The sequence below is a fragment of the Hyperolius riggenbachi genome, chromosome 5 (genome assembly GCF_040937935.1).
Source record: "Hyperolius riggenbachi isolate aHypRig1 chromosome 5, aHypRig1.pri, whole genome shotgun sequence".
Taxonomy (NCBI): domain Eukaryota; kingdom Metazoa; phylum Chordata; class Amphibia; order Anura; family Hyperoliidae; genus Hyperolius; species Hyperolius riggenbachi.
The window spans coordinates 44,746,183-44,759,573 of record NC_090650.1 but is presented as its reverse complement, the minus strand read 5'-3'; the positions used below and the strand labels follow the sequence as shown (position 1 = coordinate 44,759,573).

Here is a 13,391-nt window from a genome sequence, read left to right as displayed (position 1 = left end):
CTACATAGGAAATAAAGTAATTCCTACTGTATTTTACTCAAGGACAAATGGACATTTTGTATTTATGTCTACACATGTTCTTTAAAGTTTACAGATTTTCACAATTGTGGCCCTTAAATTATTTCCTATTTAAACAAAATAAAAAATGTTTTTTAAAAAAACTATTGAATCCCCCCCCCCCCCAAAAAAAAAAAACACACACACATTATTCGGCTTAAAGGAGTACTGTATGGGAAAGTAAGTGAGAAAAGAGTTGAGCTTACCCGGGGCTTCTAATGGTCCCCCGCAGCCATCCTGTGCCCGTGCAGCCACTCACTAATGCTCTGGCCCCGCCTCCGGCTCACTTCTGGAACTTCCGACTTTAAAGTCTGGAAACCATTGCTCCTGCGTTGCCGTGCCCTCGCTCCCAGGCTGACGACACCAGGAGTGTATTGCACAGGCCCAGTATGGTCTGCGTTTGCTCAGTACGCTCCTGGTGACGTTAGCGGGAGAAAGGACATGGCAACGCAGGCGCAGTGTTTTTTTTACTTTAAAGGTGCAAATTCCAGAAGTTAACCGGAGGCGGGGCCGGAGCATCAGTGAGCGGCTGCGCGGGCACAGGACGTCTGCAGGGGACCATTAGAAGCCCCAGGTAAGTTCAACTCATTTTCTCCCGACCCCCCTACAGTAGTCCTTTAATTTGTAGATAAAGAGCTATGGTGCCCTCTAATATTTGGTCGTACCTCTGTTTTAGGGATCCTCTCTTGTGTCTTAATAATTGATTTTAAGTCTAAATCCATTATGGGTTATTGAGTTATTACACTGCATTGACCTTCTCTTGAGACTCTACTACGTTCTCTCTTTATCTGAATGCGTTCATGGCCCATAAATACTAATGTCATGAACATTTTATTTTAATGGATAGTTGCTTTTTAGCTACATTTTTATACATTTTTTATGTGAAAGCTTTAGATCTATACATGTGAGCGTTGCCCTTCCTATGTTATGCAGTTTTCATTATCTCAGCCAGTTTGCTTCCCTCCTTTGTGCCCTTCTCTCCACAGAGAGTAAACATAGAGCAGGGAGGCATGTGGCTGAAGCACATCATACAGGGCAGCTTTATGATGCTCCTGTGTCCATGGCACTGATTCACAAAGCTTTTCAGTTGAATTATCTCACCTTACTTATAAACTTACAATGTATATCCTTAAATGACTTAACACCTGGTTTAATGGTTTATCATGATTTGACTTACTGTATTTTGCAGACTGAAAGACTTATAGTCCGAATAATACATATTCGGACCTGTGCCAAAGTAGGTGTCCTCCGTTCCCCTGTGTCCAGTGCCCTGTCCTCTATCCCCTTCCTCTATCCCCCTGTCTCGGTCCCTATGTGTCCTCCTTCCTGTGTCCCCTTTTCCGGTGCCCCCCCCCCTTCCTCTATCTCCCTGCCCCCCATCTCTCTGTGTTCTCTTGTGTCCTCCTTCCTGTGTCACCCATTCTGTTGCTCCCCTTCCTTTATCCCCCATCTTTCTCCCCCCTGTGTCCTCCAGTGTCCCCTTTCCACTATCCCCTGTGTACTCTTCTTCTTGTATCCTCCGACGTTTTAAACACAGACATGCAGCCAGCCATGCAGTTCCGGTGACTAGGAAGTAGCCGCACATCTTTAGGAGCCAAGTTCCAATCAGACGGGGGTGAAGGAAAGATACATATTATAGGCTGCACTTGCCCAAGAGTGGAGCATTGTGCATTGAAGAGGGGAGCTGTTATTCATGGAAAAAGAGAGTGCTACACATGGAGATTGCTCTTGAAAAACAGAGAACACATAATGAGAGTGGAAAAATGAATGAGTATATGTGTATTGTACTGGTCCCTGGTAAGGCTCCCTCACATTGAAGCGGGGCTGCTATACATGTAAAAGGGGTAGCTAAAGAAAGTTGGCCTAAAGGGAAAGAATGCATAATTCCATAAATCTAGCCGTGACCATGACCAGGGCTGGTTCTAGACTCTTTGCTACCTGAGGCAAACTTGTGAGGATGCGATCCTAATGCTCCAGATTTGGGATGATTTCAAAGCACCTGAAAATGTTCACCCTCAGTATAGGTAGGTAGGTAGCCAGGTCTAGGTGCCCCCAGTATAGGTAGCCAGCATAGTTGCCTCAGTATAGATAGCTAGTATAGTTGCCCCCAGTATTGGTAGTATAGTTGCCCCCAGTATAGGTATTTAGAATAGTTTCCCCCAGTATAGGTAATATAGTTGCCTCAGTATAGGTAGTATAGCTGCCCCCAGTATGGGTAGCTAGTATAGTTGTTCCCAGTATAGGTATTTAGAATAGTTTCCCCCAGTATAGGTAATATAGTTGCCTCAGTATAGGTAGTATAGCTGCCCCCAGTATAAGTAGCCATTATTGTAGCCCCCTGTATAGGTAGCCAGTATAGTTGCCCCAGTATAGGTATAGGTATAGGTAGCTAGTATAGTTGTTCCCAGTATAGTGTTTAGTATAGTTTCCCCCATCATAGGTGATATAGTTGCCTCAGTATAGGTAGAATAGTTGACCCAGTATAGGTTAGCGAGGTAGGTATCCCTGATGCAACCCCCCTCCCTACCCGGCTGCCGCTTACCTTTCTGAAACAAGCAGCGTCCGCTTCCTGCAGCAGCACGGCTCTCATAGCAGAGCATATACCAGAAGTAATTATGCACGCTGCTATGGGAGGCGAGGGGGACCCAGTGAGCCTTTCCTGCTGTAGGAGACCAGGAACAAGGGGGTGGGTGGGATGCTGCCTGATGCGTTACGCAGCCTGAGGAAGCGCCGTCACCTGGGTTCATGGGCGGGAAGGCCCTGACCATGACACAATTCCAGTGAAAATACAACAAAGTTGGTCAGTTGTCCTAGAAGAGTTTCTAGATGTAGTCCATGGGTGCCAGTAGAGATGATCTCGCATCCACCAACATCATCGATCTGCATGCACTGCAGCCCGCAAGCGCGAGACACTGTCGGGAAGTTGAAAATTCGTTACCTGCGGACAATCTCTGAAGAACATGGTGGATCCCAGTAGCACCCTTTAGGTAAATAGTGATGCTCACCCCAAACCCCGCTCCCGAACGGCACACTCCATTATGAATCTCCCTTATGGGGAGGTTTATTTTTTTTTCAATTGTTATTTTCAGATGTTCTTGGGGCTCCGTTCCCTTGAACCTTCTCTGCCTTCTCAAATGAAGTTCTCAGATAATTCACTTACTGCAGAGGTTGGCATCCTCATCACTCTCATCTGTGCAATCCCGTTGGAAGTCACATGTTGAATCCGTGCTGAAGCAGGACTCATTGTCAGAGATGACGGGCTCTCCCCGAGATGTTTCACAGCCAGTCAACTGAAAACCAGCCAGCGCTATGAATCCATTAATGCTTCTTACTGTGCCTTCAAAGGAAAGCTATGGAATAAACCATAAATATATTAATCATTTTATCCCTGCTGATATGAATATACTACAGCACATGCTCAAGGCAATACATATATATGATGGGTCCCTACAGCACAATCCTTGCTGGTTTTCTGACAGCCTAAAGGATGTAACATTTGCTATTTGCTATCGAAATCACCACCTTATCAGCATTAGCAGATCATTGAGGAGGTGTGGAGGATGATCGAGGATCGTTTCGCCGTCACTGGCTTTATCAAGACCATAAACCACCATTTACATCTGTATCGCTTATGTACTGGAAGCACCACCCACCTAATCAATTATCAAGCAATCCTAAGACACTGAGATAATTGTAAACACGATCACTTGTGCCAGACCGAGGCTCACCTGCACAGTGTTTCTCACTGTTTCTTGGCTGTTTAAAGTTGATCTGAGATAAACTTTTACTCATTGCATAATTGTGTTCCTTTCATATAGTTTATAGGGCATTCCTCAAGCCAAATTTTTTTTGTTTTGTTTTAATACTCTAATTCCCTATAAACTAAACAAGCCTCGTCCACAGCTTTTCAGAGAGCTTTGGCACTCAGTCCCAGGTAGCAGGGGCTTATGGGAGCTCAGTCTGGGCAGGAGGAGGAGGAGGTGACAAGCCATTGACTTCAGAGGCAGAGGGGAGGAGGAGAGGGGACCAAATTTATACACAGGCAAGCTGATAGCATCTCCAACCCTCAGGGCTGTGACAATGTGACAAACAGAACATGGCTGCCCTCATTTTATCGTAGCAATAAATAATCATACACTTTTAAAGCTGATTGCAGCTAGATATGCTGTGTAAACCATCTAAACTTTAGATAAGATATATAGACAAGTTATTTGTTATAGTTACATTTTCATCTCGGATCCGCTTCAAGCGCTTCAGAAAATGACTGTGTTCCGCCCAGTGGGCTGAAGACAGAGCTCAGAATAGCTCTTTTGTATAGATAATAACTCAAGTTTTTTAACTATTCCTGTACTGGAAAACAATATGAGAGTCTTTTCTTTGCTACTAATGTTCTATTGTTTAGCTATACTACACATACAATTCGCTATGTCATAAGTTTTTTTTTGTTGCTTTTGTGAAGGTCTGCTTTAAGCATATGGAGATATAATGTTAATCATGGACTTAGTTATTAAAAAATTCGGATGCACCCAGCCTTATTTACGTGCATCTAATAGAGCATTCTATATTATCATTATTTATATTGCTTATTACAGTATATACCCGGCAATTAAACATATGCATGCATGCAGTATTTATTTTTGTCTATGGGAAAGTACTAGCATATTGAAGCCGTTGCTGCTGCATTTTGCACTTAGACAAATTACATAACAGGAACAGCATATGTAAACCCATCTGGCCGAGTGATACGGAAAGGATCCTTGAATATGTATTACATTTCTTCCTCCAGCTAGTAGTTTTGCTGACCTTTTGATTTTGGAAAAGCATACCAGCAGTTTTCAGGGATTGTCGCATGAAACGCACAGAACCTTTAGGATGTATTTATATGTCATCTATTAGCAGAGACGTTGCCCTACTTTCCTCAGCTTCAGACCCTTAAAGGACCACTAATACAAAAATCGTAAAATTTAAAATACTGTATATGTAAACACATACAAATAAGAACTGCGTTTATTCCAGAGTAAAATGAGCCATAAATTACTTTCCTCTTATATTGCTGTCACTTACAGTAGGTAGCAGGGCTGTTGCTTGGGCAGTGTGGGCAGGGCGATCTCCCTGGGCACAGACCGGCAAGTAGAAGAAAGGGGGGGGGGGGGGGGCACAGACAGAAGGACATAACCGCTAGGGAGCTGGTGACGCGTGGTGCACCACCTCGTGATGTCCTGTAGTGGTACTTCAGGCGTGGTGGCCATGGAGGAGTCGGCTTTCCGGGCTCACTTCTCCTGTGTGTTCTCCAGGTCCCTGCTTCCTCCTGGATGAGCGGTTGGTCACTACTAGTAGTATGTAGGCAGATCTACTTGTGACCTCTGGCTGTGTGGCTGTCCCTAAAGAGTAAGGGTTCTCGAGTCCACCCTCGCCCTGGGTGCAATTTAGCCTAGAAACTGCCCTGGTAGGTAGTAGAAATCTATGGGTTCATATGTTCACTGAATTTATTGACAGGCAGGGGTGTAACACTATCCTGGGGGCTTGGGGGGCCCACACTGCTTTTGTTTGTACTGTAGAGCAGCAGTGGATCGTTATAAATTACCTGCTCCCAGCGACATGACAGGTTCTCCTCCATCTTCCTCACTGCAGCTCACTGCCGTACCATGCAGCCAATCACCTTGTGCCTCCTGTCTCTGCATGGAAAAGGATGGAAGAGGATCTGTTGTGCTGCCAGGAGCAGGTGATGTATACCGCTCCACTGCCCTGCTGCTCTGCATTACATACAGGAGTGGGCCCCCTTGTGGAGGTGAGCTATATACTTGGCGGGGAAAGGGGGCCCAGCCACCCTATCACGTCAGGCAAGGGCGTGGCTTAATGTAGTTACTCCCCTTTTGACAGGTGTTGTTTGGACACTTTCATGTTTAGAGTAGGCTACATTTAAATGTTGGGAGTTACAGAGGCTCAGGAGGGGGGACCCCACGTCATTTTTTTAATATTTCCCACACTCCGAACATATTAAAAAAATACATTTATAAACATGTCGATACATTATCTGTCATTTTACTGCATTTAAATCACTATTTTTTTCCTCTAAGGCTTCTTTCCCACTAAGACGTTGCGTTAGGTGCTCCGTTATAGGTCGCATAACGTGCACCTAACGCAACGCATAGTGGGGTTGAAGCTGGACGTCAGATCGAGCCGCGTTATGTGGCTCTTCATGCGTCCTGTGATGCCGTGATGCATACTCTTGGACGCACGCGGTATCACGTGGTCCCGCCAGCCAATCGCCGCACAGAGCGGCGCTCCAGGAACTAAACACTGCATGTCACAGCGTGCAGTGAATATTAATTAGCCATGTGCCTGGCTAAGGAGGAAGAGGGGAGACCTCCTCCTCCAACATCACAGAGCATGTGCGAACAGTCTAACGCGGCTTAGCCGCTTATTACAACGCACAGCATGCAGCACTTTGTTTTTGCCTTCTGCGTTACAATGTAACGCAACGTGGGCACTGTGAACAGCCCATTGATTTTTCATTGCTGTGCGGTGGGCTGCGTTACAGGCTGCACTAACGTGCGCCTGTAACGTCTAACTGTGAAACCAGCCTAAAGGTCTTTTTCCTCTTGTTCCTACTGTCCTTCTTAACATACCTTGAAAAGTTGGTGTTTCTAGCACGTAAGGAGGCTTAGCTATTAACAGCTAAATTCCGCGGCCATTAGCCTGCCATTTATGCCTAAGGAGCTTCCGCGTAACACAAGCAAAATGTTGCATGAACTATGTAAAAATGCTAATTTTTGTTATGCATAATCTGCAAATTTTGCAGAACGATTACGATGCATAATTGCAAGTTACAATGCATAATTACGTATTGGCGTAATTTCTGGTCAACTATACAGTGGCGTATCTAGAGGGGTGCAGGCATGGCGCTTACCCTACCTCATGGCCGGCCCGGGGGCTGGTGATATCTATACCGGAAGGACACCTCTGTCCTAATATTGGGGGCACCTCTGCCTACACAATACTGTGGAACAAATCTGGCTAACTATCAGTATTGTTGGAGTTGGAGGGGGGGGGGGGCAATTTCAGTGTTTGTTCAGGCTCTATATTGCCCAGACACGCCCCTGCACCTATACTACCTTTTTTGGTCTGAAAATTTGAGTTTAGCCAAAAATCGAATATTTCAAGGAGTAATTATGGCGGCTGGGGAGGGAGGGGAGGATAGGAACTGACAATGCACAGAAGTATGTGGAACCAGCATGTACATACTGTACCTATGTGATTTTCTAAGATAAGTTTGCCTCGGTCAGGTGTGCTTTAACTTATTATTGTCGAGAAAATAACTATATCAGTCCCGTGGAGTAAAGCGTATTACCTAAATGAGTCTGTTTCTACTAGAAGCCTTGAAAGCAGTGCTGGTCGTAATGGAGAAAGCTACGCTTACGGATCATTACGCGTAATTTTACGCTATTACGCATTACGAAATTACGCTTACGGCATAGACAGTCAATTTCGGTACATGTCTATAATTACGCATAGCACTTACGCAATTACGCGTAAGTATACCGTAATTCAGGTTATTACGTTATAGGTTTACGCGTAAAATCCTACTAGCAATTAATGCGTAAGGTCATGCTGCCAAGCGGAAAAGTTGACGCATGTATCAATGTTAGGTAGCCGCCGACTTTAAGGGTTAATAGCAAAGCCCCCTTAAGTGCTAAGAGCCTCAAATTTGGAGAATATATTAAGGAGATCAGAAGGAATAAGAGGAAAAAATTTTTTTTCAAAAAGACCTTATAGTTTTTGAGAAAATCGATGTTAAAGTTTCAAAGGAAAAATATATACATTTAAAAACCCGCCGACTTTAACGGTTAATAGCAAAGCCTGCCTAAAATTTAGGAACACCAAATTCACAGGGTATATTAAGGGGATCAGTGGGAATAAGAGGAAAACATTTTTTTTAAAAAAGACCTTATAGTTTTTGAGAAAATCGATTTTTAAGTTTCAAGGGCGAAAATGTCTTTTAAATGCGGAAAATGTCAGTTTTTTTTGCACAGGTAACAATAGTGTTTTATTTTCATAGATTCCCCCAAGTGGGAAGAGTTTTACTTACTTCGTTCTGAGTGTGGGAAATATAAAAAAAAACGACGTGGGGTCCCCCCTCCCAGACCTCTTTAACCCCTTGTCCCCCATGCAGACTGGGATAGCCAGAATGCGGAGCACCGGCCGCGTGGGGCTCCGCACCCTGACTATACCAGCCCGCATGGTCCATGGATTGGGGGGTCTCGGAAGGGGAGGGGCAGCCAAGCTTTCCCCTCCCCCTCCGAGCCCTTGTCCAATCCAAGGACAAGGGGCTCTTCTCCACCTCCGATGGGCGGTGGAGGTGGAGGCCGCGATTTCCTGGGGAGGGGTTCATGGTGGCATCTGGGAGTCCCCTTTAAAAAGGGGTCCCCCAGATGCCCACCCCCCTCCCAGGAGAAATGAGTATAGAGGTACTTGTAGTACCCCTTACCCATTTCCTTTAAGAGTTAAAAGTAAATGAACACACAAACACATAGAAAAAGTATTTTAATTGAACAAAAAACATAACCACGAAAAAAGTCCTTTAATATTCTTAATTAACCATTAATACTTACCTGTCCCTTTAAAAGCCAGTTCCCACGCAATATCCTCGGAAATATACTAATCAGTTACAATGTAACAAAGTTATTACAATGTAACAACTTTGTTACTTTGTAACACCACCGCACCCGACGTCACTCGCCGCTCACCCGCCGGCCGCCGCATACACGCTAGTCCCCGCCGGCTCCCGCCGTCCACTCCGCCCACACCTGTCACTCATATACATGCTGGCACCCATGGGTGCCAGCATGTATATAGGTGACATGTGGGAGAGGCGGGGAGGGCAGCGGAGCCGGCGGGGACTTAGCGTCCCTTCACCCGACAGAGCTCTGAGCTATATTAGCTCAGAGCTCTCGAAAGCATCTTTGTATTTGGGCTCCAAGGAGCCCCATTGGTCCTTAGCAGACCAATGGGGTTCCTTCAAATCAGAAGGAACCCCATTGGTCTGCTAAGGACCAATGGGGCTCCTTGGAGCCCAAATACAAAGATGCTTAGAGAGCTCTGAGCTATAGCTCAGAGCTCTGTCGGGTCCTGCAGCACAGACGCGGTGGCGGCGGCGGCGGTGAGTGACGTCGGGTGCTGCGTAGTTACAATGTAACAAAGTTGTTACATTGTAATAACTTTGTTACATTGTAACTGATTAGTATATTTCCGAGGATATTGCGTGGGAACTGGCTTTTAAAGGGACAGGTAAGTATTAATGGTTAATTAAGAATATTAAAGGACTTTTTTCGTGGTTATGTTTTTTGTTCAATTAAAATACTTTTTCTATGTGTTTGTGTGTTTATTTACTTTTAACTCTTAAAGGAAATGGGTAAGGGGTACTACAAGTACCTCTATACTCATTTCTCCTGGGAGGGGGGTGGGCATCTGGGGGACCCCTTTTTAAAGGGGACTCCCAGATGCCACCATGAACCCCTCCCCAGGAAATCGCGGCCTCCACCTCCACCGCCCATCGGAGGTGGAGAAGAGCCCCTTGTCCTTGGATTGGACAAGGGCTCGGAGGGGGAGGGGAAAGCTTGGCTGCCCCTCCCCTTCCGAGACCCCCCAATCCATGGACCATGCGGGCTGGTATAGTCAGGGTGCGGAATCCCACGCGGCCGGTGCTCCGCATTCTGGCTATCCCAGTCTGCATGGGGGACAAGGGGTTAAAGAGGTCTGGGAGGGGGGACCCCACGTCGTTTTTTTTTTATATTTCCCACACTCAGAACGAAGTAAGTAAAACTCTTCCCACTTGGGGGAATCTATGAAAATAAAACACTATTGTTACCTGTGCAAAAAAAACTGACATTTTCCGCATTTAAAAGACATTTTCGCCCTTGAAACTTAAAAATCGATTTTCTCAAAAACTATAAGGTCTTTTTGAAAAAAAATTTTTTCCTCTTATTCCCACTGATCCCCTTAATATACCCTGTGAATTTGGTGTTCCTAAATTTTAAGCAGGCTTTGCTATTAACCGTTAAAGTCGGCGGGTTTTTAAATGTATATATTTTTCCTTTGAAACTTTAACATCGATTTTCTCAAAAACTATAAGGTCTTTTTGAAAAAAAATTTTTTCCTCTTATTCCTTCTGATCTCCTTAATATATTCTCCAAATTTGAGGCTCTTAGCACTTAAGGGGGCTTTGCTATTAACCCTTAAAGTCGGCGGCTTTTTTATATTATACGGGAGCGTAATATTACGCGATTACGGCAGACTGTGTAATTTCAATGGGAGTTTACTGTCTTACGCGTAATTTGTTACGCGTAAAACGTAACCCTACGGTCTACGCGTAATTAATTACGCGTAATACCGTAACCTTACACGTAACGCTTACGGTGCATTTGTAGTGAATTACGATGCGTAATTACGCTAATGCGTAATTTCGGCCCAGCACTGCTTGAAAGTAGTTCACTGCCAAAGGAGAAATAAACTTCATCAGCTTAAGGCAGTGCAACAAAGTCTTCTAGTGGCCTCTGCGAGATCAGTTCCTTAATTAAAATAGAAAATCATTATACTTAGCTGCAGTGGCTCCAGAGGAATGTTGTTAGGGGAAGGATCCTCCCCTTATTACTTGAATGCTACTTAGGAAAATGTATTCTTCATTATAAGTAGAGTTATATCCTTTTATAATGAGACATGCGGCCTACATTGGAATGAGAGATTGCTTCGTCCTGTAAGAGTGTCTCCAGGAACACTGATTATCTGTTACCACCGAGAAGCTGTCACATTGAGCATTTTTAATGATTCTTAAAGTTGTCATACTTGTCTGTTTGTAGCTTCTTATGCCACATTCACATGGAGACTTGCTAATGAATTTAATGCAGAAATGTGATTTATTGCCTACTATGGAGTAGTGTTGTCTTACCAAATACAAATGATCAACAGGCACTGAGAGACTGACTGGTGGAGAGACCCACCCTGTGTGTATTTAGAGATAACAGCCTGTCTAAAATCTCCCCTATCTGCTAATAATAAGCCACTGTAATTTGAGCTGTCAGCTCTGTTTGATCGGTGCTGAGGAGTGCCCTTCAGACAGGGTACTATGTAAACACAGGAGGATAACTCTTTATGTGCTCCCATGAAACCAGGAAGTACCCACTCTGCCGAAGTTGATCAGGGGCGGTTCTAGACTTTTTGCTGCCTGAGGATGTGAGGATGTGCCCCACCCCCTGATTTGGAATGATCGCACAACACCCGAAAATTTACTCTGCTTCACTTGATGTTCTCACATGTGCTGCAGCTTAACACAATAGCACATTGGCTGGCTGTGAGTCTGTGACAAACAAACTTCTCACCCTCAGCCACTCCATTCCTCCTCAGTCAGAACAGAAGTGCCTCCTCCTCCCTTCTGCTGTGCAAGTCAAATGACACACTGCTGCTCTCCTGCCTCCCCCCTCCTCACTCACTGTCAGACTCCTCACACAGCACAACAAGCTGCTTTTCCCCAATGATGACCTCTTCACCTCACTCTCCTCTTGCTTCTCCTCCTACTCTGACTGCATTTTGTGTGCTATTCTCCTGGCGCCGATTTCAACTGTATATAATCTTTTATATCCACAAATTCCTCAGCACTACTAGGCACAATTCTCTGAGCATCTATAGCCGACACGTGTATAAGAACAACAGACGTACAAGTGTCCACCACCCCATAGACAAGGAGATGTCATCAGCTATGGTATAAAAGATTCCAACTCTTTATTTAAAGAATTACAGTTCTAAGATTAAAAAGGGTTCTTCCTTAGAAACAGAACCCTTATGCATTAAATCAACTTTCAATAAAACTGCCATACCAAAGTGCTTTTTGCAGGACCGTGTCAAATTGCCCACTCTCCAACCTCACTAAGTTTTCACCCTCCTGGTGTCATCAGGTGGTCAGAAAATGGTGAGCACACTAAGGAATTATTGGATATTGTTTTTATTGTACTTTTTGTGGAGATCAGATCCTCTGGTAACTGGCTTTGATATGCAACAATGTCTTGAATTTTGTGGCCTACATTTGCCCAGCGACTAACCTAAATTCTACTCGTTTATTTTGCCAATCTCAGTACCTGGATGTCCTTTGAATTTCCTGGTAGGTGAACTTTTCCTTCCACCCACTGACCATTAGTTGGAGCATTTTCTTCAAACAACAAGACTTCTTCCTGTGAGGAAAAAAAAAAGCCAGTGATGTACTGAGAATATACTGATACATGCTACAGCCATAGCGTTACACCGCTACCCACTCAGTCTTTTTCTGAGATGTTTATGTTCCCCAGTGTGGAAGAAGTAAAACAGATCGATGCAAAAGGAAAAGGCTTTGAATATGAACATGTCACATTTGTACAAAACTCTCATCTCGGAGTAAATTAAACCTGAGGACTTAAACAAGGGCGCAATCAAGCTGTGTTCATTAAGAATGAAACATCGTGTCAGTAAACAATCACAGTTCGAGAAACAAAGCGATGAACGCGGTAATGAAAGATTTTTCGAGTGGGGAGTTAAACAAATTACAGAGCAGAACAGGAATTTCGTTGTATAACAGATGCTAAATAGGAAGTCTACTTTTCATTATGGCTACAGTGCTCGGGTTATTTCTCAAGCACTGTTTTTATTAGCTTTTCAGAAAGAAAATCAAACATTGTCCATGCTGTGAAAACAATTCATGGAACTAATTCGTAGGTTACTCCCTGCTAGACAGCGTGGGCCAGTCCGTCGCTTTCTCTTATTTTAAATAAAGATGAACAATTCATGGGACTGCAATGGATGACTCCAAGGCGTAAGGTGGCCACACCCTCATACCATACAATTTATTTTTTTATTAAAGAATTAGGATCAATTTCTAACAAATGTATAACGCACTAGTGTTGAATTTTTCCCAATTATGAAAAAAAAAAAAAGATTGAAAACTTAAAAAAAATGTGCTTTGGTCTGTAAATCCGGGAACTAACATTGTATCCTATACCATTCAAATTTCTGAAAATTTGATCAGAATTTTCCACCACTCCAAATCAACTTATAGTGATCCCATTTCTCACTTATATAAAAATATAACTTCACATTTTTGTGTACAACGTCATTTTTATCACAAAAAAATAGCGAAATTAAATATTTTTTTATTGTATTGTGCGTGACTTCTTTAAACAGAGAGACAGAACGTTTATATCACGCTTTTCTCCTGACGGACTCAAAGGGCCAGAGAGCTGCAGCCACTAGGGAACGTCCTACAGGCAGTAGCAGTGTTAGGGAGTCTTGCCCAAGGTCTCCTACTGTGTAGG

At 44.0% G+C, this 13,391-nt stretch overlaps 1 protein-coding gene across 3 annotated transcripts in view; it reads right to left on the bottom strand.

The window, feature by feature from the left end:
* Positions 1 to 13,391, bottom strand: part of MALRD1 (MAM and LDL receptor class A domain containing 1) — a 407,541-nt gene that overhangs the window by 390,479 nt on the left and 3,671 nt on the right. For all 3 annotated transcript variants that reach the window (XM_068235591.1, XM_068235589.1, XM_068235590.1), the window contains exons 2-3: positions 12,186 to 12,278; positions 3,218 to 3,407 (exon numbers count right to left, since the gene is read on the bottom strand). In XM_068235591.1, the coding sequence (XP_068091692.1) occupies positions 3,218 to 3,407; positions 12,186 to 12,278 (283 nt within the window). The remainder of the gene's footprint in view (positions 1 to 3,217; positions 3,408 to 12,185; positions 12,279 to 13,391) is intronic.